This window comes from Ranitomeya imitator, chromosome 1, assembly GCF_032444005.1.
Source record: "Ranitomeya imitator isolate aRanImi1 chromosome 1, aRanImi1.pri, whole genome shotgun sequence".
Lineage (NCBI taxonomy): Eukaryota > Metazoa > Chordata > Amphibia > Anura > Dendrobatidae > Ranitomeya > Ranitomeya imitator.
This window is the reverse complement of record NC_091282.1, coordinates 390673531-390699606: the sequence shown is the minus strand read 5'-3', so window position 1 is coordinate 390699606 and position 26076 is coordinate 390673531. Positions and strand designations below refer to the sequence as shown.

Genomic DNA, 26076 nt, shown 5'->3' with positions numbered 1-26076 from the left:
GGTCCTGTGAAGCAACAGAGTCTGCCTCTGTACATACTGGGTGACATGTAACCCGCGTGTGTTTATCTAGCAGACCGCTATATAGTGTCCGTCATTACCGGGTAGCAGGTAACATCACTGCACGGTGGACCCCGGGCTGCGAACGCACCTTATTTCTACCTTTATATTATTTGGTGCGTTCCGCCAGCCCTAACAGACTGCCTGAGCTTATTTCCTAGGCAAATCAATCAAGGGAAGAAATTAACCCACACAAATGGTCTAACCCATGATCTGGAGGTTTGGAGCATGTCCATGTCTCTGAGGCCCATTGTGAGACTAGTGGAAACAGTGCCCTTGTAGTAACTTTATCTGCTGATCCTTGACTTAACAGTTTGCATTCTGTTTTATTGCAACCTGTTTTGTTAATTTCTTTTTTATTTTTATTTTTTCTAGCTCTAACTACTTTTGAATTTTTTCAGTTGTTTTCTTCTTTTTGCTTGTTCTGGTAATGTACGATTTTGAAGCCCTGACTTTTTTTTACATTTATTGATTATTCTGTGCTCTCAAAGTAATACTATGATGGAAGAGTGTTTAGTCATATTGATTACACTGTTGTATTGTACTTGGAGGCATATGGGAAGTCCTAGGCGATTACATGTTCCACCATGAGCATCCAAATACTATCACTCAATGTTAAAGGACTGAACTCCCCAGGGAAAAGGTTCATGATGTGGAGGGAGGGGCGGAAATCACAGGCTGATGTTATGTGTTTGCAAGAGACACATTTGCTGGAGTCCGATAATAGGATTAGCCATCCCCAATTCCCACACACATTGTTTGCAAGAAAGCAGGGGCATGTATATTAATTAACAAAATGCTGCCATTTCAGTGTATAAATTCTTATAAAGACCCAGCGGTTAGATTTCTGATTTTAGTTTGCTCTCTTAGGCTAGGTTTCCATTGCGTTAGGGCAATCCGTTAAGCGCATAGCGCTAGCGGATTGCGCTAACGCAATGCTTCTATAGGGTCGGCGTTCTCCCACCCCGCTAGCGCAGATCCCCGATCTGCGCTAGCGAGGAATGGGCCTCGGACGCACCTCAGATGCTGCAAGCAGCATCCGAGGTCCATCACAAAAGAACGGCACATTGCTAGTGCGTGCCGAAAATGGCATTCGCTAGCGATGTGCTTCAGTAAAAAATAACATTGCTGTCAATGTGTGCGCTAACGGACCCATTACACGGCGTTAATTGCGACATTTTCGCCGTGCAACGCAGTCCGTTAGCGTGCACACATTAACGCAATGGGAACCTAGCCTTAATAGTGAGGCACATACTATTGTTGCAGTATATGCTCCAAATAAGTATTTCAGAAGGGAACCGAATTATCTCAGGGAGAGCAAATTATTTGTGGAGATTTCAATATTCCTATCAATATTCCTATCTATTTAGGATAGACTCCTAGATTGTTCTAATAAAAATATCTCTCTCAGGAAAGAATTAAAACCTTTGATTAGCAAGTTCCATTTACATGACTACTGGAGATATTCTCATACCACCGAAAGGGACTTTACTTTCTGTTCCTTTCGACATCAGACATACAATAGGCTGGATTTTTTTCTACTCGATAGTAAGGCCTTAGGCAGATGCGTCGAAGCAAAAATTGGATTAATTTGCTGGATGGATCACGCTCCAGTGACCTTCATACTCGCCCTGTGACACCAAACAAACCCATCCTCTAGGTAAATACCTCTCTTCTCCTTGACAAGCATGGGATGGAGAAAGTGTCACATTACTTTAACACTAATGATGTGGGAGAAGTTTCATATGAGACCTTAAGGTCAGCACAAAAGGTGGTCATTAGAGGAATATTCATTCAACAGGCATCTTATTTGAAATGGAAAAGAGAGAGAAGCAGAAATAAGATAATTCAACTCCATCAATTAGAACTAATTAATAAATTCAGCCCTTCTTTTGATAACTCAGAGGCTATATGTATTTAAATTACGAGAAAATCTTTCTATTTATGCATATGATTTAAAAAAAAATGAAAATGAGATTTAACCCCTTAGTGACCGAGCCAAATTTTTGAAATCTGACCAGTGTCATTTTATGTGGTAATAACTCTGCAACGCTTCAACAAATCCCAGTGATTTTGAGATTGTTTTTTCGTGACACATTATACTTTATGATAATGGTAAATTTTGTTCAACATTTTTTGTGTTTATTTATAAAAAATATCAAAAATTTTAGAAAAATGTTAAAAAATTAGCAATTTTCTAAATTTGAATGATTATCCCTTTAATCCAGATAGTCATACAACAGCAAACCATTAATAAATAACATTTCCCACATGTCGGCTTTACATCAGCACCATTTGTAAAATGTTATTTTATTTTGTTAGCATTTTAGGAGGTTTAAAAATGTAGCAACAATTTTTCATTTTTTCAAAGAAATTTACAAAATTTATTTTTTTAGGGACTTATCCATGTTTGAAGTCACTTTAGGGGTCCCATATATTGGGAAACCCACAAACGTGATACCATTTTAAAAACAGCACCCCTAAACATATTGAAAACAGCTGTCAGGTAGTTTATTAACCCTTCAGGTGCTTTACAGGAATTAATGCAAAGTGGTATGACAGAAATGAAAATGTGTATTTTTACCACCTAAATGCCTCTAACTTCTGAACAGATTACTACAGCCGTCAGACTCTAAGGCCGCTATTTGGTCATGAATTGCCATGGCAAACATCAGGACAACAAAATCATGATCTGAGGGCACCAATTGTGACAAAGAAGAAGCCCCCACACACTGTTAACCATTTATAATGATGTAGTCACTATTGACAGCAGCATCTAAGGGGTTAAACAGATTTAGATGGTGCAAATACTGATCGTGGCTGGTACAGCAAGTTGTCAGCTATAGTGTACAACCGAGAGATGCTGGATTGTCATCTGTATGGGGAGGCTATTCTCTTATATCTCAGGTCAGTTAAAAGACGTATTGGCGGTCATTAAGGGGTTAATGGAACTGAGGACAGAGCTGGAGCCCCACTGGCACGCAGAGCTAAAAAAGCAAAATGCGAACCAGAATTGATCACCTTGTAGACCCTTATGGAAATTATGTTTGGAACCCCACGGAGAGAGCAGGCCTATTCGCTCAATACTATACCCAACTTTATAATCTACATAGAGACCCTCAAACTCCTCAACCATCTCAGTTGGAGATTGATCAATATTTACAAAATATAAATTTACCCAGAGTGTCCCAAGACCAGCTAAACTGTGTTTGTTAAAGGGCCACTGTCACCCCCCTCCAGCCGTTATAAACTAAAAGAGCCACCTTGTGCAGCAGTAATGCTGCATTCTAACAAGGTGGCTCTTTTAGTTTTTTGTTCATGTATTCCTAAAATATAGTGCTTTGAAACTTATCTAAAATACCTGTCTTTCGCCAGGGAGGCGGGTCCTCACTCCCCAGCTTGAACCGCTACTCTGCCGTCACTCCAATCTTCAGGGGCTTTCGGCGCCGCCCCCTCCGCACTGTTTTAGCTTCAAAACCGGCGCCTGCGCTGTGTACAACTGTGTGGGGCAGGCGCAGTAAGCTCTGGCCGTCTCACGTCCCAGCCAGGCTTGCAGACTGCACCTGTGCGGGCAGTGTGGCCACCCACCTTGGGAATCCCAACCCCGCAGTGTGTTTTGCATTATGCACAGTGCAGAGCTAGGATTCCTGGGCATGCGCATTGCATGTGTCAGCCTGTCACCCAGGTCCCCCGCCTCACAGCGGGGGACCTGGGTTGTTGAAAAAGCTTTTGATAGGGTGCACTGGGATTACCTAAGGAGTGTACTAGGTAAATTTGGATTGAGAGGTCCCATCTTTTCGGCAGTAGTAGCCATGTACTCTAAAGGTACCTTCACACTGAGTGACTTTAGAACGATAACGATAGCGATCCGTGACGTTGCAGCGTCCTGGATAGCTATATCGTTGTGTTTGACACGCAGCAGCGATCAGGATCCTGCTGTGAGATCGCTGGTCGGAGCTAGAAGGAGAGAACTTTATTTCGTCGCTGGATCACCCGCTGACATCACTGAATCGGCATGTGTGACGCCGATTAAGCGATGTCTTCACTTGTAAACAGGGTAAACATCGGGTTACTAAGCGCAAGGCCGCTCTGTGAGCGCCAGCCGTAAAGCACAGCAGTGACGTCACTGCTGTGCTCTGCTTTACGGCCGGCCGGCGAACACAGTCAGTGCGGGAAGCTGACTGCGAGGGATGCGACAGACACCGGAATGAAAGTATGTAGTGTTTGCTTTTTTTAGGTAACCAGGGTAAATATCAGGTTACTAAGCGCGGCCCTGCGCTTAGTAACCCGATGTTTACCCTGGTTACCCGGGGATCTCGGCATTGTTGGTCACTGGAGAGCTGTCTGTGTGACAGCTCTCCAGCGACCACACAGCGACGCTGCAGCGATCGGCATCGTTGTCTATATCGCTGCAGCATCGCTTAATGTGACGGTACCTTAACCCCAATGCAAGAGTGTTATCCTCAGGGTTCTATCAGATCCTATCAGATCCATTTCAAATATCTAATGGTACCCAATCAGGGGTGTCCTCTATCCCCCATTATTTTTGCCCTATGTATGGAGCCATTGGCTGAAAGGATTAGAACTTCCTACGGCATCTCAGTAGAGAATAAAATTGGCCTAAATGCAGATGATATTATTATATCATGTAAAAATGTAGAATCATCTTCTCAAAATTTTCTATCCACATTGGAAGAGTTTGCTACAGTATCTTATTAGAAACTTAACACTTCTAAATCTGCGGATCTCCCTAATTTAGTTTCCCCTGATGTGAGAGACCGACTAAGGCATCAATACGCTATTGAGTGAGTGGAAGATGGAATCCCATACTTGGGGATATTATGCTCACCCCCTCCAAAAGTCTGCTACACAGTAATATCCATAAAGAAGGACCTAGAGAATCTTCAAATTATATGTGTCATGGATAACCAGAATTAATACTTTTAAAATGATGTTGCTTCCAAAAATTTTATATTGCTTTAGATGCCTCCCGATTAAGATCTCCCTGAGATATATATCTTCCCTTCAAAGGATGACCAAACCAATTCATATGGGCTAACACGAAGCCCAGAGTGGCCAGTAAAACAATGTACTATCCTTATGGTTTGGGGGAATGGGAGTTCTGAATATATTAGCATATCATAGAGCAGCCTTTCTAGAGGGGATCCGAAGCTGGTGGCTAGTCGACAACCCCAACAAATGGTTTCAAATAGAATCTTTCTTTGCTAAAGGGGGCTCAACCAGATTGATATTGGAAATTTAGACAATTAAACATATCTCCTATACTCTTTGCCTCCAGACAATGGAGATTACCTTAAAACAATGGAGAACGCTGGACCCAAAATTGATAAAAATTCCCCTAATGGACATCTCACTAAGAGCCCTTGAATCTCATATTATTCCCTTTCTTAATCTCCAAAACTGGGTAGAGGCAGGAGTAAAAAATGTACAAGACTTAATGCACAATTTCTCGGTCATCCCTTTTGATCGATTGACTGCTAAATTTCCAGGGATTCGGCGTTATTCTTACTAATATCTACAACTTCGACACCTCATCCAGACCTCCCACAATCTGTATTTTTCACTCTCCCCATAGAACACTGGGCTAATAGTTATATTCTACGATCGGAATCTAATTCTAAAGGGGTTTCAATGTTATACAAAGCTCTGAATGAGATAGATTTAGTTTATAAACTACCCTATATGAAGCACTGGGAATCGGATAAATCATATTGAACGCTTTAAAAAGTAACACCTACGATGGTACCATTGGCCAGCAAAACTAGCTCATTTTGTTCCAAATCAGTCCTCATTATGTTGGAAAGGATGTGGGGGGGAAAGGTACATTGGGTCATCTGTGGTGGTTTTGTCCCATAGTCACTAAATTTTGGATGGGGTTAGTCGATCTTATTAAAAAGGTTCTCGTGATGCAGATATTATTGGACCCCAGCTTAATGGTACTTCACATTGGAATGGATAAGGTTCCTTTTAACCTTAGAGGATCCCTAACTCACATTTTAGTTGTGACTAGATTAACTCTTGCTGATAAAAGGAAAAATCAGAATGTACCTACTATTAGAGAAGTGGTTGACAGAATTAACGTAAATTGTCAACATGAATTAACTTTGGCTCAGTTCTTAGCAGCTGAGAATAGAATATCCTGCATCTGGGATCCCTGGTTAGACAGTCCTATGTCCACCCCACTTCACTGAGACTGGACGAGAATTAGAAAAGTAATGGTGGAATCTCCAGCTCCTACGTGACCATGCACATGTTGAGTTTGTGTGTAATTATGGAGTAACAGTTCATATTGCCTCCTTGTCCAATACATTATGTTTACTGCTTAATATTGAAAAGTTAGTGTACAATACATGATTACTTGATGGAAAAGCTGAGATCACAGTGTTTTGATATATTGCACAGTTATCCACTGTTAGTTATGTGGTTCCGCCAGCCATGTTAGCAGGAGGTTGTTTGTATTGAATTTTGAACTCTTGATAAAAATTTATTGGAATAAAAAAGAAGGAAGAACTGGGGCCCCGTGTGAATGCAGTGCTGAGTAATCATGAGCCCAGCTTTTCTATTAATTCTTGTAGAGTACTGAAGACCAGCCGTAAATGTGTTTTGCCCTCTCCAGCAGTCCCATTAAGAGTGAGTGAAGTGACAGTGCGAATGATTGACTACCACTACATTCCCAAATTTAGTCTGGCACAGGTTATTAGTTTTGTTTTAATTTTTTTTTGCTCTTCAGAGACCCAGTTCTCCAGTCTCAGTGGATGGACCCAGAAGAATTAGGAAATGTTTCTCTATCCCATCGATAGGGAATAACTTTCAAACTAGAGAATACCTCTATTAAGGCCAAAGCCTTATGTGCACTGCATTGAGTAGTATCTCAATAAGCTTGGTACTAAATAGCCATAAGGGACTTTGTGTCCTGCTGTAAAATGTCCTGTGTGTATTGACCTATTAATACATATAGTATTCATTGAAGCATGGCATAATTGTTTTTTTCTGTTGATTTAATTCAAAAGAATTCTGTACAGATCAAGCCAAATGAAAACGAATAGTAATGGTGTGCTACACTGTTATCATAGAATATTTTCTCTATTTGTACTGACAGAAACTAACTGATCGTACACAATAAGTAGCCATGCTACATAAATAGTCAATAGCACACCATGACTTTTGCATCTGTGGAGATAAGCTTTGCTACATATGAGCAATATCTTCCATATTTAAGCCATAGGAAGGTACAGGAAAATCCCCATAGCCTCATGTGACAATTTTAAAGCTCTACACAAAACTGAGAATGGAAATGACGATATGCATTAGACCTAATGTTGTGCTCATTTTTCCTTTTGGGCTTTTTGTGTTTATGTACATTATGCATGATTATTAATGATGAGCGAACATGTTTGGATAACATGTTACCTGAGCATGCTTAGGTGTTACCCAAGTATCTTGGGTGCGCTCTGATAATATATTAGAGCCCCTGCGGCTGCATGTTTTCCAGCGGTAGCCAGCCTCAACACATGCAGGGATTGCCTGTTTGTTATTCGAGCACGTTCGCTCATCACTAAAGGTCATACATAGTGATTTCATTCATTCAATTATTTTATTCATTTCTATAGCTTGCAAACAGAAATTATGGTACATTTGTAAAGTGTCTGTTTAGATCCAGAAATTTCTTCTATACTGTTTTGGTTTTCAAAATAGAGCCAAATCTCATTATGTATGAATATAAACTGATATGTAATGTCCCAAAGAATTGACATCAATTGTGCAAAATACCTAGATAGTTCTCAGTGTACAATGGGATTAAACATTATCATAAAAGGGCTATGCACATATCACGTTAGGGTATGTGCCTAGGATCAGTAACTACTGTGGGTTTGACACTGCGTATTTATGCAGCCCAGCCACAGTGGCCAGCTGTGACAGTATAGTGGGTGGGATTTCTAGAAATCCCATGTCATATGCATCAACAGTCGCCTGTGGATCACCCGTGGAGACTGACGTGTGGCTCGCCTTTCCAGACCACAGCATGTCAATTTCTCTTGCAGAGATGCTAGTCTCCACAACAGAAATTTCACCAACATAATTGTATTAGATTTGGTAAATCCGCACGGTTCAGTGATCGCATGCGGATTTGCTTGCGTTGAATAGAAGGCAGTGCTTTGGACATAGTGAACATACGCTGCGTCCCCAAAGAGCTGCTAGTTCCTGGTCGCGGGCACCCAGCCTTCGGAATATTTTTTCTGTGCATTGTGTGTTTGCTGTACAACTTTGTTGTTGTAATTTGCATATTATATTATATATTGTATCAGACTGAGTGTAGCGTGTTGTACTCTGCATTGTCCGCACATCTATTTTTTTAGCCCCTCAATAATGTTGTAATTTATCATTTTTGCGCTTTTGTTTTTTTGCTTGCCCAGTCTGGTACAGCGTCGTGTGTGCAGCATGTCTTGTGCAAGGTTGTTGACTCAATTAATTGTTTTCTTTTCTATAGGTTATATATAGAGAAATCTTTGTATGCAATATTCAACTCCATATGTAGGGAGGAATCATTGTTGCCAAACATTGGTTTTAGGACAGAATACCTTCAGCTCTGGCTTAGAATTTTTTTTTCCTTGATCTGCATTAGGGCAGAGACAGACTGCCGTATTTCTCCTGCGAGAATTGCATCGTAAACCTCGTACCGGCTGTCGGCTCTCCTGACCTGAACTTGACAGCTGCATAGTAATCAACCATGCTGTCTTGCTCAGGTCAGGAGAGGTGCCAGGCCAGTCCATGCAGTGAGATGTGATTCTTGCATGAGAAATACGGCAGTCTGTCTCTACCCTTAGTCAAGTATTTCCTGAAAAACCAGGCTGTTAAAAAAATAAGTTATTCAACTTAAAGATGCATTTCCACTCTTATGTATGGTAGTAACAGCAGCAGTTGTTTTTTGATTTCACATCTTATAATGTGACATTTCGCACAATTTTATAAGCAAAAATAATGTCAAAGATAACCTGTCACTAGGTGAAAAGACACCATTTTTTGCTTGTACTTTGTTCTGGTTGCTACAGAAAGTTCTGTATTTTTTAATTCACTATATGGTCCCAGAGATATGGACCACTCACTTGGAAAGATCATAAAAATAAATAAAATTGCCCATATCTCTGTTCCCATATGGTGGATTTAAAAATACAAAACAAAACAAAAAATTGTCGAGTAATCAGGGTATCAGTGGTAATAAAAACACTTTCCACTTTTGACCTGGTGGCAGGTCTCCTTTAAGAAACTGTGTAATATTTTTCAAGGTTTATGGTTATCAATGTTAATACTTGTTTCACTTGCTGTTTTCTTATTAATAAAAGCACCCAATGCTTATTTGATTTAATAAAGTATGTCCTTATTTTATATGCAACAGATGTTGCTTCATGTCTGAGCAAGGGAATATAGAATTAATTGACATTCTTTCAGATTAATTCAATTTGTTGGGATGAGTGCTAGTTTTAAACTGGAAATCCTTGAGAAGGCAAATCAAATAATTTGTGGCTTAGAAGTGCCAAATCTGTGACATTTAATTAACTGACTAGAAATGAATGCTTTGCATCTGGAATAGTCACATATGGTTGTAAAATTTTAATAAATATTAAGAAATGAATGCATTTGATTGTTATGTAATCTAAAATTGTGACATACAGTTGTGGCCAAAAGTATTGACACCCCTGCAATTCTGTCAGATAATACTCAGTTTCTTCCTGAAAATGATTGCAAACACAAAATCTTTGTTATTATTATCTTCATTTAATTTGTCTTAAATGAAAAAAAAACACAAAAAGAATTGTCCTAATTCCGAATTGGATATAATTCCACACCAAACATAAAAAAGGGGGTGGACAAAAGTATTGGCACTGTTCGAAAAATCATGTGATGCTTCTCTAATTTGTTTAATTAACAGCACCTTTAACTTACCTGTGGCACCTAACAGGTGTTGGCAATAAATAAATCACACTTGCAGCCAGTTGACATGGATTAAAGTTGACTCAACCTCTGTCCTGTTTCCTTGTGTGTACCACTTTGAGCATGGAGAAAAGAAAGAAGACCAAAGAACTGTCTGAGGACTTGAGAAACCAAATTGTGAGGAAGCATGAGCAACCTCAAGACCTACAAATCCATCTTCAAAGACCTGAATGTTCCTGTGTCTACCGTGTGCAGTGTCATCAAGAAGTTTAAAGCCCATGGCACTGTGGCTAACCTCCCTAGATGTGGACGGAAAAGAAAAATTGACAAGAGATTTCAATGCAAGATTGTGCGGATGTTGGATAAAGAACCTCGACTAACATCCAAACAAGTTTAAGCTGCCCTGCAGTCTGAGGGTACAACAGTGTCAACCCATACTATCCGTCGGCGTCTGAATGAAAAGAGACTGTATGGTAGGAGACCCAGGAAGACCCCACTTCTTACCCCAAGACATAAAAAAGCCAGGCTGGAGTTTGCCAAAACTTACCTGAAAAAGCCTAAAACATTTTCGAAGAAAGTTCTCTGGTCAGATGAGACAAAAGTAGAGCTTCTCTTGGGCAAAGGCATCAAAATGGAGTTTACAGGAGAAAAAAAGGCATTCAAAGAAAAGAACACGGTCCCTACAGTCAAACATGGCGGAGGTTCCCTGATGTTTTGGGGTTGCTTTGCTGCCTCTGGCACTCGACTGCTTGACCGTGTGCATGGCATTATGAAGTCTGAAGACTACCAACAAATTTTGCAGCATAATGTAGGGCCCAGTTTGAGAAAGCTGGGTCTCCCTCAGAGGTCATGGGTCTTCCAGACCCAAAAAACACTTCAAAAAGCACTAGAAAATGGTTTGAGAGAAAGCACTGGAGACTTCTAAGGTGGCCAGCAATGAGTCCAGACCTGAATCCCATAGAACACCTGTGAAGAGATCTAAAAATGGCAGTTTGGAGAAGGCACCCTTCAAACATCAGGGACCTGGAGCAGTTTGCCAAAGAAGAATGGTCTAAAATTCCAGCACAGCATTGTAAGAAACTCATTGATGGTTACCGGAAGCGTTTGGTCGCAGTTATTTTGGCTAAAGGTTGTGCAACCAAGTATTAGGCTGAGGGTGCCAATACTTTTGTCTGGCCCATTTTTGGAGTTTTGTGTGAAATAATCAATGTTTTGCTTTTTGCTTCATTCTCTTTTGTGTTTTTTCATTTAAGACAAATTAAATGAAGATAATAATAACAAAGAATTTGTGTTTGCAATCATTATCAGGAAGAAACTGAGTATTATCTGACAGAATTGCAGGGGTGTCAATACTTTTGGCCACAACTGTACATACAGCAAAATTAAGTGGTTCTTCTTTATACTAGTTATTACATATCCAAAGGAAAAGTAACAGATTGACGATCTTTTGGGATCTGACCACTGGGACCTCTACTGAATCTGAGAACGGGGAACTGCAGAGCCTCCTCTGAATGGATTATTGGGCTAGACTTGCTCATTATCATATAATTCATTCTCTATAGAACTGCAGGAAAGAGCCAAGCCTTGTATTCATCTATCTCTGGCAGTCCCATATAGAATAAATGGAGCAGTGGTGTACATGTCCAGTTACTGCTCCATTCAGAACAGGCTCTGTGGGCTCAGTTTTTGGAATTTGTTTGGTGGCAGTTGGACCCTCACCGATAAGAGTTATTTCCAATGTAATGGATAGATTATAACTTCATTTTGGTAGTCATTTGGCATTAGATTTTTGGTAGCGTTCAAATAGGCAAAGCAGTTTTAGTCCAAACAAGTGCAGTTTTTTTTCTTTCCACAGGTTGCACAGCCTCAAAACAAATTCATAAAGATTAATCCCTAGCCTTGTCCAGGTGCTGACTAAACAGGACAAACCCTGGCTATTCATATATGTCTGAGCTAGGAAGGTCATAGTACTGCATAGTCCTTTTCTCACCATGGAAACAACAAAAACCCTCACTGTCGCCCTAATTCACTCCCACCTGGACTACTGCAATTCTCTATTAATTGGCCTCCCCCTTACTCGACTTTCCCCTCTCCAGTCCATCCTTAATGCAGCAGTCAGGGTCATCCATCTGGCTAATCGTTACTCAGATGCATCCGCTCTTCGCCAGTCATTACACTGGCTGCCCATTCATTACAGGATACAATTCAAAGTACTTGTTCTCACCCACAAAGCTTTCCACAGTGCGGCACTTCCTTACATCTCCTCCCTCATTTCTGTCTGTCAGCCTAGCCGACTGCTGCGCTCTGCAAATGACTTTCGACTAACCTCTGCATTAATCCGTACCTCCCACTCCCGACTCCCAAGATATTAGGACCATCCACAATTTGCATAGTTTTAGGCGCTCTCTCAAAACACATTTGTTCAGAGCGGCCTACCATGTTAACTAATCAAAGTCATTTTATGTTTGTGTGTGTGTAGCCCATTCACTATCTCCATCTACCCCCCACCCCCTGAAGATGGCTGGACCATCATTGTAAATAAATCATTGTAAATACACACCTGTGCTTTGTATCTCCCCCACCTCGTTGTAGATTGTAAGCTCTCATGAGCAGGGTCGTCTTATTTTGCTTTATTATTGTATTGTTAACGTTGTTACCTATGACTGTTGTGTTTGAAACTGTTAAACTATAAAGTGCTGCGGAATATGTTGGCGCTATATAAATAAAGATTATTATTATTATTATTATTACTGCTTCTAATGCTGCTGCTGTTATAATGTCTGTTGTTCATACAAATTACTGATACTTGCGTTTCTCTGCACACAGCCTGTGCAGACTCCTCTCAGAGAGGGATTCTGGCCTGTCTCTCTCTTGAGCTACAAGACACATCCTGTCTGGTCAACTTCTCTGAGCTGACTGACTGACTAAGAAGAATAGCTAGCCTAGTTATATGCAGGGCTAGCCAGGTGATGTAATCAGAACCTGGAGAGCTAGGAATTAACTCTAGCCTACCTGGCTTTGCTACATATGATTGAAATAAATTAATATTTAAAAGTTCAAGCTAAAAATATTTAAAGGTTGTCATGTATGCCTTTCAGTAGCATATTCATCCCCATTCCTTCTAGCTTCCTGCTTACCGGAGGTCCTGTGCACTCCTGAATGATTTACAGTTTGGACAGCGTTGTTGTGCAATTGTCTGGAACTATGCACTCAACATATAGGGGACTACAACGTATAGGCACCAAGATGGCAGTTTGCAATTTTTCACTCTGCAATATCCACCGCTGCTTTTTTTCTGGAAAACACCAATGGAGTCGAAATTGTCACTACACCTGTAGATAAATTCCCAAGGGGGTATAAGTTCCAAAATGGGATCTCTTAAGGGGGATTCTGCTCTTCTAACACTAAGGGGTTCTGTACAGCCACATATAAGATATTTCCACATTCAGCAGAAATTGTGGGACAAATTTTGGTGCCATTTTTACCTGTTTCCCAGTTGGAAAATATAAAATCTTGGGCTAAGACAAAATTTTACTGGTAAAAATGCTAATTATTTTTTCACTTCCCAATTATATAAAATTCCGTGACACACCTGTGCAGTCAATATAATCACTGCACCTGTAAATTAATTCATTGATGTCACATACTTAACAGGAGACAGCTTAGCTTACTAAGCTTATGCTCCCACATTGCCAGGCCATGACGACGTGGGGCATGCATCTCAGGTTGTAATAGGATGTGGACCCACTGGACCACAGAGAGGGACCCGGGCCTACCTGGACTAGGGAAGGGCAGTGGCCAGAATCTGTGGCAGCTAAGCATGTGGGCAAGGTGGTGACATGCAGGACTAGATGACACCGATGAACTTCAGGTATGAAGAAACAAAGTTTACTAACAAAAGTCAACATACAGAAAACAAGACATTACAATGCCAGGCACCCGATTCCACATATCTAGCTAAGGTGAACATAACAGGTCAGAAGACGTCAGACGATGGCAAGAGGTTATCATGGGTTGATGCAGTCTAGGGTCATCTGGCACGGGCATATCAGGAAAACCTCTCTCTCAGGCCCCAGGCCTGGTGCAGGCATAGCGGGAGAATATCAGACACCGCCCTCTGACAGACGTCATCACGGGATGGACCCCAGGGAACAGACAGGACATCGGGACACAGGCAAGACACGGACAGCACAGGTCCAGGAACATCAACATAGCAGCTCAGGACATCGGCTGGTCAGATCCAGGACACACAGGCAGAGCCGTAACCAGGAAACAAGGCTGGAGACTTCCAAGGAGCATGGAGGAGGAGCCCGTCCAGGAACACGAGTAGGCTGGAGACTCCCGAGAAATACGGAGGAGGAGCCCGTCCAGGAACATGTGTGGGACCGACTCTGAAACACCAGCTGGACCACCAGGACCACGGACTGGATATCTGGACACAGGCTGGACATCTAGAACAAAGGCAGGACATATGGACTTTGTACAACAGACACGGCTCCAGGAAGAGAATATCAGTACACAGGCAGGACATCAGGGACACCGGTAGAACATCAGGAACACCGGCAAGGCATCGAGCAGTGTTTGTCAGGCTCCAAACACCAGATAGCGGTTGTCAGACTCCAGGCACCAGGCAGCGCTCATCAGACTCCAGGCATCAGGCAGCAGTCATCAGACTCTGGAGAATGGACACGACCTAGAAAGGAACTAAAGCGGTAAAGTGCTAGCACCGCAGCAACCGACTGGAGCTGGATGGAGCTAGAACCGCTTAGTAGATGCTCAGCCGGAACACCTGACTCCATTTTCAAAAGACGAACACAGGTTTTTTTCAAGACATTGGTTACAAGAAGCTCACAGTCACTGGGCACATGGTTCAATACACAAAAGGACTTCAGGAACATCACACAGCAGGAATCCACATTCAAGGCAAGGACTTTGGTACCAACACATAGACCGGATAAGTCCAGGGACAAAGACATCAGGTTTCCTAGAACTGATATCAGGCAGAACAGGAGCTGAAGACCAGGCAGACCAAGAGCAACATGGAGGACCAAACACACAAGGCTAGGTTCAACAACCTAATGACAAGCTCTTTCAAGGCCCAATAGGGAAGAGGAACTTTAAATAGGAGCTGCCCCTCAGCAATAGGCTGGGGACAGCAATTAAATCACACACTACCCCTAATAAAAGCGGGGTAAGTGTGGCCGTGTGCACCCTGAGCACAGACAGAAACCAGTACAGCATAGGAACTGAGGTCTAGGGCACCTGGCAGCGGCTGCAAGCCTCAACACAGATGGAAAGTCATGCACCAGCAGCAGAGGACCTTGCAACCGTGCATAGCTTCCACAGTGGCAGCCAGGGATCACAGACATGGATGGTCATGCAGCGGAGCAAAGACATTACAACATATGTATGGCTACAGTGCAGGGAACTGAGCAGCTTCCATAATGGTAACAGCCAATAGTATCCCAGCTGATTAGGGGGAAAGGAGCAAAAAGTAAGAGCACAGACATGCAGAGTAATGCCGGGGAAAGAAGGCACAAACACACCGGCGTTACAATTGATAGGTGTAGTTTGTAAAATGGGGTCACGTATAGGGGGTTCTGCTATTCTGGCATCTAAGGGGTTCTACCAATGTCGCATGGCACCCTCAAATCTGCAAAGCAAAATCTGAATTCAAATATGTCGCTTCTTCCCTTCTGATCTTAGCATTGTGCCTCAAAAATAGTTATTGGGCACATATAGGGTGTTGTACTCAGGAGAAATTGCACAAAAAACTTGGGGTCCATTTTCCCCTGTTAACCTTGTGAAAATAATAAATTGAGTCTTAAAGGGAAGGTGCCACCAGTTTTCTTGTTTGTTTTTTTGTGAAATTAAGCTTAAAATAGTAATTAAAATGTATTTATGCAATGTTTGCACAGTTTGCAAACATTTCTATATGAAAAATCTTATATATTTTCTTACAAATATATATATTTACCACTCCAGGGAATATTTTCCATTTTAGACCTCAAGCAGTTATAGTAAGACTTACCATCTTTACTGTTAGCTGAAATATTGGGGCAGTAACTGCTGACATCACCATTTTCCTCCCCTTTTGGGTGTTCTAGTATCCCTGGGGCAGAATGAAGACTAGCATCACAGGAAAGTGCCATTTTGTGGATGACTGCCCGGTGATCTGCTGTCACCAGCAGTTAAGGTACCGTCACATTAAGCGACGCTGCAGCGGTATAGGCAACGATGCCTATCGCTGTAGCGTCGCTGTTTCGTCGCTGTGTGGTCGCTGGAGAGCTGTCACACAGACAGCTCTCCAGCGACCAACGATGCCGAAGTCCCCTGGTAACCAGGGTAAACATCGGGTTACTAAGCGCAGGGCCGCGCATAGTAACCCTATGTTTACCCTGGTTACCATTGTAAATGTAAAAAAAAAACAAACAGTACATACTTACATTCCAGTGTCTGTCCCGCACCGTCAGCTTCCCTGCACTGTGTCAGCACCGGACGGCCGTAAAGCAGAGCGGTGACGTCACCGCTGTGCTTTACGGCCGGCCGGTGCTCACAGTCAGCGCAGGAAGCTGAGGCCAGGGGACAGACACAGGAATGTGAGTATGTACTGTTTGTTTTTTTTACATTTACAATGGTAGCCAGGGTAAACATCGGGTTACTAAACGCGGCCCTGCGCTTAGTAACCCAATGTTTACCCTGGTTACCAGTGAAGACATCACTGAATCGGCGTCACACACGCCGATTCAGCGATGTCTGCGGGAGATCCAGTGACGAAATAAAGTTCTGGACTTTCCCCAGCGACCAACGATCTCCCAGCAGGGGCCTGATCGTTGGTCGCTGTCACGCATAACGATTTCGTTAACGATATTGTTGCTACATCACAAAAAGCAACAATATCGTTAACGATATTGTTATGTGTGACGGTACCTTTACTCTCTCTGTCTCTCTCCCATCAGTCTCTCTCATCCAGATTACATGATTCTCAACCCTGCAGATCCTTATCTTATCTTAGGAAGGGATTAATCACAGCTCCTGCTGAGCAGCTGACAGCTCTTGATCTCATAATGCTAATGGTACACTGTTCCTCCTTGATGTCTCTGCTATTCTTCACATACTTTTCACCTGCATTTTACTCCCCTCGGCCATCAATCTAGGATCTGTTCTGATGTAAGCAGTACTGCTTATGTTAACAGATCGGAGGGCTCAATAAATATAGGAGCAGAACACTCCCACTACTGTGAATTCTGCAGCCCACAGAGGCATGTCCAGATCACAGCAGTGACAATTCTATTACAATACATAGGGTGGGTGTCAGTCCATTATCTTCTATGATCATGCAGTGCCGTATTATGACACTGATAGTGTTGTGCTGCTACTGTGAAAACAAGCTGTCAACCCCCAGAGTCTTCTTTAAACTCGTATAATACACAAAATATGTTTCAAATGCAATCAAAACTTGGCTATAACAGCATGTTATGCTACATTACATTGATTTATTAATGATCTGCAAACATGGTACCTTCCCTTTAAAGAACACTTTTGTGGGAAAAAATGTGATTTTTTTTAATTTTCATGGCTTAACATTATTAAATTCAATGAAGCAAATGAGGATTCATGGTGCTCACCACACATCTAAATACATTTCTTGAGGGGTCTAGTTTCCAAAATGGAGTAACTTGTTGGGGTATTCCACTGTTTAGGTGCATCATGGGCTCAGCAAATGCAACATGGTATCCGCTAATTATTCCATCAAATTTTGTATTCAAAAAGCTAAATTGAGCTCTTAACTTTCCGAGCTGTTCTGTGTGCCCAAACAGTAATTTTTCTCCACATATGGTGTATCGGCAAACTCAGGAGAAATTGCACAACAGCTTTTGGGGTAAAATTTTTCCTGTTACCTTTGCAAAAATAACGAAATTTGGATCTAAAGTAAAATTGTTATGAAAAAAGTTAAATGTTCATTTTTACTACCACATGCCATTATTTCCTGTGAATCACCTAAAGGGTAGATAAACTTCTTGAATGTGGCTTTGAACAAATTGAGGGGTGCAGTTTCTAGAATGGTGTCATTTTTGGGTATTTTTTTGTTTCATATAGGACACTCATAGTCACTTCAAATGTGATATGGTCCCTAAAAAATGGTTTTGTAAATTTTGTTGGAAAAATGAGAAATCGCTGGTCAGCTTTTAACCCTTCTAACTTAATAACAAAAAAAGTTTCAAAAATTGTGCTGACGTAAAGTAAACATGTGGGAAATGTTATTTATGTGTTACATAACCCTCTGATTTAAGGGCATAAAAATGAAAAGTTTGACATTTTCAACATTTTCCAAACTTTCGCCAAATTTCTGATATTTTCACAAATAATTGCAAGTCATATCAAACAAATTTTATCACTATCATGAAGTACAATATGTCACAAGACAAAACATTCTAAGAATCAGTGAAATCCATTTAAGCATTCCAGAATTATAGCCACATAAATTGATACCGGTCAGAAATGTAACATTTGGCCTTGTCAAGAAGGTGAAAATGGGCATTGGGGTGAAAGGGTTAAATTACATCTTTTAACTGCTATTGTAAGTGTAGTGCAATAACAGTAAACCAGGTCCAGACCCCATTTTAATATCAATTACTATCAATACTTGTTGAATCCTGTTCTTTTAATAATAATAATAATAATAATAATGATAATAATAATAATAAAACAAACGCACAATGAACACATATTCTGGACAACTGGCACTACAATTCAGCATCAGAGATCTCTCGACCTGCATTAGATCGGATCATAATGAAGAGACTTGGTAGTTGGGTCATTGTTCATATTGTTTTTATCTATACAATAAGCTTACAATGTAATGTTGGAGCAACTCCTTTAAGTATGTGCATGTTTCTCAGATCCAATTAACTTAAACGTCTGTTTGAGCTTCCCAAGCCTCAGTATGGCCTCCAAAGTGTCTACTGTTGGCCATGGACACATAAAATAGCAAATTAGCAAGAAGGTTAGATGTTCCCTCGGTGGTGATCAGACATTGAAATCTGTTGATCTATTATTGAAAACCTCCATAAACAATAGATAGCTTTTGGATAAATTATGGTTTAGCCTATAATTCTGCTGGCAGCTAACTTCCCTGACCCCTTCATACACAGGTGAACTTTGCCAAGCATTCCTGTGTTTTTTTTGCGAGAGTAACTGCCAGCCTTTCCTGATGGCTTATCTCTCGGAAAAATAGAATAGGCAGTCTGAAATTGGATAATGCCTATGATGTTGGGGGACAGTCATAATGCCCCATACACAGTAATATGTTTGGAAGCCTTAAGTTCTACCTGTAGATTGGGATTCAGTGCTTTGTCTTTATAACTTTATATTACATTACCACTGAAAAGAGGTACTAATATGTGGTTGGTTGACAGCACAAAACATTTAAGCATGCACCAAGCAAAACTACGGAACTTTAAATAGAAAAGATCAAGTGACTCATAAATGAAAGCCCTAAAATTCTAATTAAACCCATAATAGTGTTTCTCATTTGTCACCTCGCGGCATACAGCTGATTTTTCCTGAAAAGAGCCTGATCAACCAGACACATGGATCATCTAGCATTGCATGGAGTGTTAAATGGTCACCACATAATGAATGGTTTTAGAACCCTAAAACGAGAGCCATTCTCATTGAAAGGCTCTTTATTCTGGTTCATGTAGGGGAGTCCTATTAGGAGACAACTCCTTTAACTCACCCTATTATGATACATAATATGATTAATGAGTTGTGACCATAATAATAACTAGCAAATGAAGTAACATTCTGCAAAAGAAGGGATGGCATGTGTACCTAGCAATTATCAAAATAAATGTCACCTACTTAATTTAGCAAAGCACTTAGGTTTCTGGCAAATGTATGGATCAGTTAAACATGTATATTATTACTCTTTTTTATATATAAAAACAGGAGGAACACCTTCAAGACAAAAAGGATTTTTAGGCTGTATTCGATCTTTGAAGTTGAATGGAATTCCTATTGACTTGGAAGAAAGAGCAAAAGTGACCCCAGGTATCAAACCAGGCTGTCCTGGTCACTGCAGTAGCTATGGAAGCTTATGTCACAATGAAGGAAAATGCATTGAAAGACAGAATGGGTTTTCGTGTAACTGCAGTTCATCAGCATATACTGGACCATTTTGCAAGAAAGGTAGGAATGAACTTGACAATTTTTACACCAAATAAGTGAAAACCCAACCTGTACATTTTGTCTTCTGATTTTGACTAAATGTTGTTGATGTAGAACCTCAGAAAATTCAATTTCTAGGAGGTTTTTTTTACTATCTAGTATTTTGTAATGTAAGTGTAACTTTAGCACTTAAAACATATAGTGCTTTAGTGCACACCAGTCTTAAAGGGGTATGCTCCCTGCTCCAGGTTCTTGTAAAAAATCAAAACACACTTTACTCACTTTCCACTGGGTCCACTGGGAGTCTACGCCATTGCTCCACATGTCTGGTATTGGCTATGGAGTAGACATTATGTTGACAGGTTTGCAACCAACCAGAGAGTTATGACAAAGCATTTGTAAAACACGTATTAGGTGTTTGTTGGGTGAGATTCTTATTATTAACTCCACTGTTTTCTTACCTCTTTAATTCATTGCTTTTTCCAGTGAATTTATGGTACCTGTGCCTTCAATATTCATTAACAATGGTTGCACTAGCTTAACCCCTGATACATTTGTGAATGATTCTTAATTATTTGTTTGCTGTATACTTCGTTACGTGCTGGGGTCTCTCAATCCTGGAGCTACTGCATTTGCTCACCCACCCTTCTTTCTGTATTTCTGTATGGTGGAGTTTTTTTTAACCTATGTCAATTTTAATATTTGTACCAAATAAACTTTAAAAACTTTTAAGGCCAATTTTTCTTCTGCATCTTAGTCCTGGTACATGTCATTTTTCTATATACTTTACTGCCTTTTTGAGACACCTTAGTTTATCTGGTATTACAAACCTTTGGTTATTTATTTTGATTATTTTGCAGGTAGGCAGGTTACCACCACAGCTCTATCCACTGTGACAGAACTTATTGGGACTTACATAAAAATACAAAAAGTTGGCATATTTCGGTATAACATTAAGTTGCTCTCATATTTTGCATTTCAATATGTTTTACATCAGAATTCTTTTTAAAACACTTTCATAAATTTAACCCATAAACTTTAAGATTACAAATATACCTAATGCATATAATGAAAAACAATTGTACATTAATATACTGGATGCTGCTAGGACAGGAGGATAATAATAATATTAATCTTTTTAATAATCTATATGAAAAGGGTTTCTTGATTATAAGCTGGTTATTGATTGTGGCAGAAAACCAGTGACCAACAGAACATATCTACAGAACTAAGCAGCAAGTGTTCAATTACACTGCAGCAACAATACAGCAACCATGAAGCATTGCACTGTGCCAAGGGTAATAATTTTGCTGCAGCCCTGCTCTATGTAGCAGATATGCTCACTTGCTATGAGCGCCAACCACCAGGCGGCACTCATAGCGATCCAGCAATAACAACCACAGGGGTCTCCTGCTGACCCTGGGTTGTCATGCCAACCCATAGGAGACCCGTGTTCATGTGACACGGGCGCCGAATGGAGGAGGTAATGATACGTTCCTGCGCATGCATATTAAATGCTGCTGTCAGCGCTAAATAATAATAATAATAATAACAGCCGCAGCTGAATCGCGATTCCACCCTCAGCTGTTCCGGGCACATGTAAGCTGATCAGATCAGCTGTCATGTTCCGGAAAACATGCAGGCTCTGTTGGTGACAGGGGAGGTGTCCAATGATGTGCTCTGTCTGTCATTGGACGTTAAGTGGTTAACCCCTTCATGACCCCAGCTTTTTTCGGTTTTGCATTTTCGTTCTTCGCTCCCCTCATTCCCAGAGCCATAACTTTTTATTTTTCCATCAATATGGCCATGTGAGGGCTTATTTTTTGCAGGGCAAGTTGTACTTTTGAATTACATCATTGGTTTTAGCATGTCATGTACTAGAAAGCAGGAAAGATGTTTAGGTTCTTTTTTATCTAAGTGGTAAAAAAATCCAAACTTTGCTAAAAAAAAATTTGCAAATTTCCAATACCCGTAGCGTCTCCATTTTTCATGATCTGGGGTTGAGTGAGGGCTTAATTTTTGCGTGCCGAGCTGATGTTTTTAATTATACCATTTTGGTGCAGATACGTTCTTTTGATCGCCCCGCTGCGACCAAAAAAAGTAATTCAGGGGTTTCAAATTTTTTTCTCACTACGCCATTCAGCAATCAGGATAATCCTTTTTTATTGATAGATGGGGCAATTCTGAAAGTGGCGATACCAAATATGTATATATTTGATTTTTTTATTGTTTTATTTTGAATAGGGTGAAAGGGGGGGTGAATTCAACTTTTATATTTTTTTATTTTTTTAATATTTTTTAAAACATTCTTTTTACTTTTGCCATGTTTTGATAGCCTCCATGGGAGGCTATAAGCTGGCATAGCCTGATTGGCTCTGCTACATCGGAGCGATGCTCAGGTCGCTCCTATGTAGTACAATTGCTGCATTGCTATGAGTGCTGACCACAGGATGGTGCTCACAGCAATCTGGCATCAACAACCATAAAAGTCTCCAATAGACCTCTGGTTATCAAGCTGACTCATTGCTGACCCCCGATCATGTGACAGGGGTCAGCGATGCGCGCATTTCCGGCCTGATTGCCGGAAGCGCTTGTTAAATGCCGCTGTCAGTGTTTGACAGCGGCATTTAACTAGTTAATAGCAGGGGGTGGATCGCGATTCCATCTGCCGCTATTGCGGGCACATGTCAGCTGTACAAAACAGCTGACATGTCCCAGCTTTGATGCGGGCTCACCGCCAGAACCGGCATCAAAGTGGGGATTCTGACCTCGGACGTACTACGTCGTTGGAGGTCAGAAAGGGGTTAAAGTTAGACAATGTGATGATCACATGACTTTAACATCATCACAGGTCCTGTCAGCACACATGCCGGTGTTTGCTATGCAGGTGGAGATATGGTGGACACCTTCCCTACCCTCTCAACACATAGTGTGCTGGAGGAAAATATTCTGGTTTCACATCACTGATGCCATTATGACCAGTGACAGATATTTCCCCACACACATAGTGCCAGTAACCCTGTCACAGTGACTTTTTTTGTGAGAGAATATAGAAGATAATAGTGGATTTGTTGTTTATTGGTGTTGCACAGTCTTCAATAGGCAGGCTAAATAACACGTTATTATATAGTATGGGTCAGGGATACCCATACTATATATGGGTATCTCTGACCCATACTAAATAATATTTTTTTCAGAGCCATAACTTTTTTATTTTTCCATCAATTTGGCCATGTGAAGGCTTATTTTTTGCGGGGCGAGTTGTACTTTTGAAGGACATCATTGGTTTTAGCATGTCCTGTACTAGAAAACAGGAAAAAAATTCCAAGTGCGGTGAAATTGCAAAAAAAGTGCAGTCCCACACTTGTTTTCTGTTTGGCTTTTTAGCTAGGTTCACTAAATGCTAAAACTGACCTGACATTATGACTCTCCAGGTCAGTACGAGTTCATAGACCCCTAACATGACTAGGTTATTTTTTACCTAAGTGGTGAAAAAAAATTCCAAACTTTGCTAAAAAAAAAAAAATTGCACCATTTTCCGATACTCGTAGCGTCTCCATTTTTCATGATCTGGGGTCGGGTGAGGGCTTATTTTTTGCATGCCAAGATGACGTTTTTAATGATAGCACTTTGGTGCAGATACGTAATTTTGATTGCCCATTATTGCATTTTAATGCAATGTTGCAGCAACCAAAAAAACTTATTTCTGGCATTTCAAATTTTTTTCTCGCTACGCCGTTTAGCGATCAGGTTAATGCTTTTTTTTAGTTGATAGATCGGGCGATTCTGAACGCGGCGATACAAATATGTGTAGATTTGATTTTTTTTATTGATTTATTTTCATTGGGGCGAAAGGAGGGTGATTTAAACTTTTATATTTATTTTTTTTTCACATTTTTTTAACTTTTTTTTTTTACTTTTGCCATGCTTCAATAGCCTCCATGGGAGGCTAGAAGCTGGCACCACTGGATCGGCTCTGCTACATAGCAGCGATCTGCTGTTCGCTGCTATGTAGCAGAAAATCAGGTGTTCTGTGAGCGCCGACCACAGGGTGGCGCTCACAGCTACCAGCGATCAGTAACCATAGAGGTCTCAAGGACCTCTATGGTTACTATTCTGAAGCATTGCCGACCTCCGATCATGTGACGGGGGTCGGCGATGCCGTCATTTCCGGCCGTCTGGCCGGATGCAGTAGTTAAATGCCGCTGTCTGCGTTTGACAGCGGCATTTGACTAGTTAATAGGCGCGGGCAGATCGCAATTCTGCCCGCGCCTATTATGGGCACATGTCAGCTGTTCAAAACAGCTGACATGTCCCGGCTTTGATGCGGGCTCACCTCCAGAGCCCGCATCAAAGCGGGGCTTCTGACCTCGGATGTACTATCCCGTCCGAGGTCAGAAAGGGGTTAAAGAGGACACATGCATCTCTGGGGTAAAAAGAAGCTCTCTACATAAAGTGACATATGACAGATTTGAAAAATTAGGCTGCAATAGGAAGATATAAAGTAGACAATAACTTTTAAGATTTATACTTATTTGACTCCTTTTATGTATAAAGCTATATTCTCTTTGTTGTTAATTTTTCCTTTTTTACAGAAATTTCAGCACAATTTGAAGCAGAATCATCATTAACTTATAACATTGAAGAAAATTATGCCATGACTAAAAATTCAAGTTTTAAAATTTCTTCTATGTACTCTGATTCAAATGCTAAAGAAAACATAGCTTTTCAGTTCAGAACAATTCAGACACCAAGTTTAATACTTTTTGCGCAATCTTTAAATAAAGCATATATTTCAATTACAATTTCAAAAAATGGTAAGTAAAAGTAGAAAATATGTATAAATACAATATCTATATATTGAATATATATTGAAAATTATGCACAATGTAGTATATAATATTAAATTATTTACAGCAGGTGAAATAAGTATTGAACATGTCACCAATTTTCTAAACATATTTCTAAAGGTACAATTAACATGACATTTTTAACAGATGTCAGTAACAACTCATCCAATCTACACAGGCAAAGAAATCCAACCATAGATGTCCATAAATTATGTTACGTGTAATTAGAAATTACATTGGGCAAAAATATTGAACACTTGAATAAAGAGCAGTGAAAAAAGCCATGAAAAGTCATGTAACCACCGATCGACCATGACCAGCTTTACCCTCGCCTACTGTATTCTCACCCATCCCTTGTAGATCGTGAGCCTTCGCGGGCAGGGTCCTCTCTCCTCCTGTACCAGTTATGACTTGTATTGTTTAAGATTATTGTACTTGTTTTTATTATGTATACACCTCCTTACATGTAAAGCGCCATGGAATAAATGGCGCCATAACAATAAATAATATTAATAATAATGACACCAGCTAAAATCAATCAGTGATTAGAAAGCAACACTGCCACTTAGTGAAAAATAATATCATCTGGTTCAACTGATTGCCTAAAAAGTTGTCTCATTATTAGGGTGGCATACAAGAAACATCACATTATGGGTAAAATCAGTGAGCTGTTTTACGACCTTCACAACTTTATAGCTGTAAAATATGCTAATAACATTGGTTACATAAAAAGTTCTCAGCTCATGAAGGTTCCAATGAGCACTGAGGGGACCATAATGCGGAAGTGGAAAGAACATTGGTTCACCATAAACCGGCCATGACAAGGTGCACCACACTAGGTTTCAGACAGTGGAGTGAAAAGAATTATCAGAAGAGTTATCCAAACGCCAAAAATCACCTATGAAGACTACAGAAAGACCTGAAATCAGCAGGTACAATTGTTTAAAAGAAAACTGAGAAATGTACTCACCCCCATGGTCTGTATGCATGCTCACCACACACCTGTTTTTCAACATACAGCACTGGTAAACTTCATAAAATTGAA

General features: G+C 40.6%; 1 protein-coding gene across 1 annotated transcript in view; it reads left to right on the top strand.

Moving 5' to 3' along the window:
• CNTNAP4 (contactin associated protein family member 4) overlaps positions 1-26076 on the top strand; it is an 820352-nt gene that overhangs the window by 710260 nt on the left and 84016 nt on the right. The window contains exons 18-19 of the mRNA XM_069762123.1: positions 19963-20202; positions 24777-24998. Of these exons, the coding sequence (XP_069618224.1) occupies positions 19963-20202; positions 24777-24998 (462 nt within the window). The remainder of the gene's footprint in view (positions 1-19962; positions 20203-24776; positions 24999-26076) is intronic.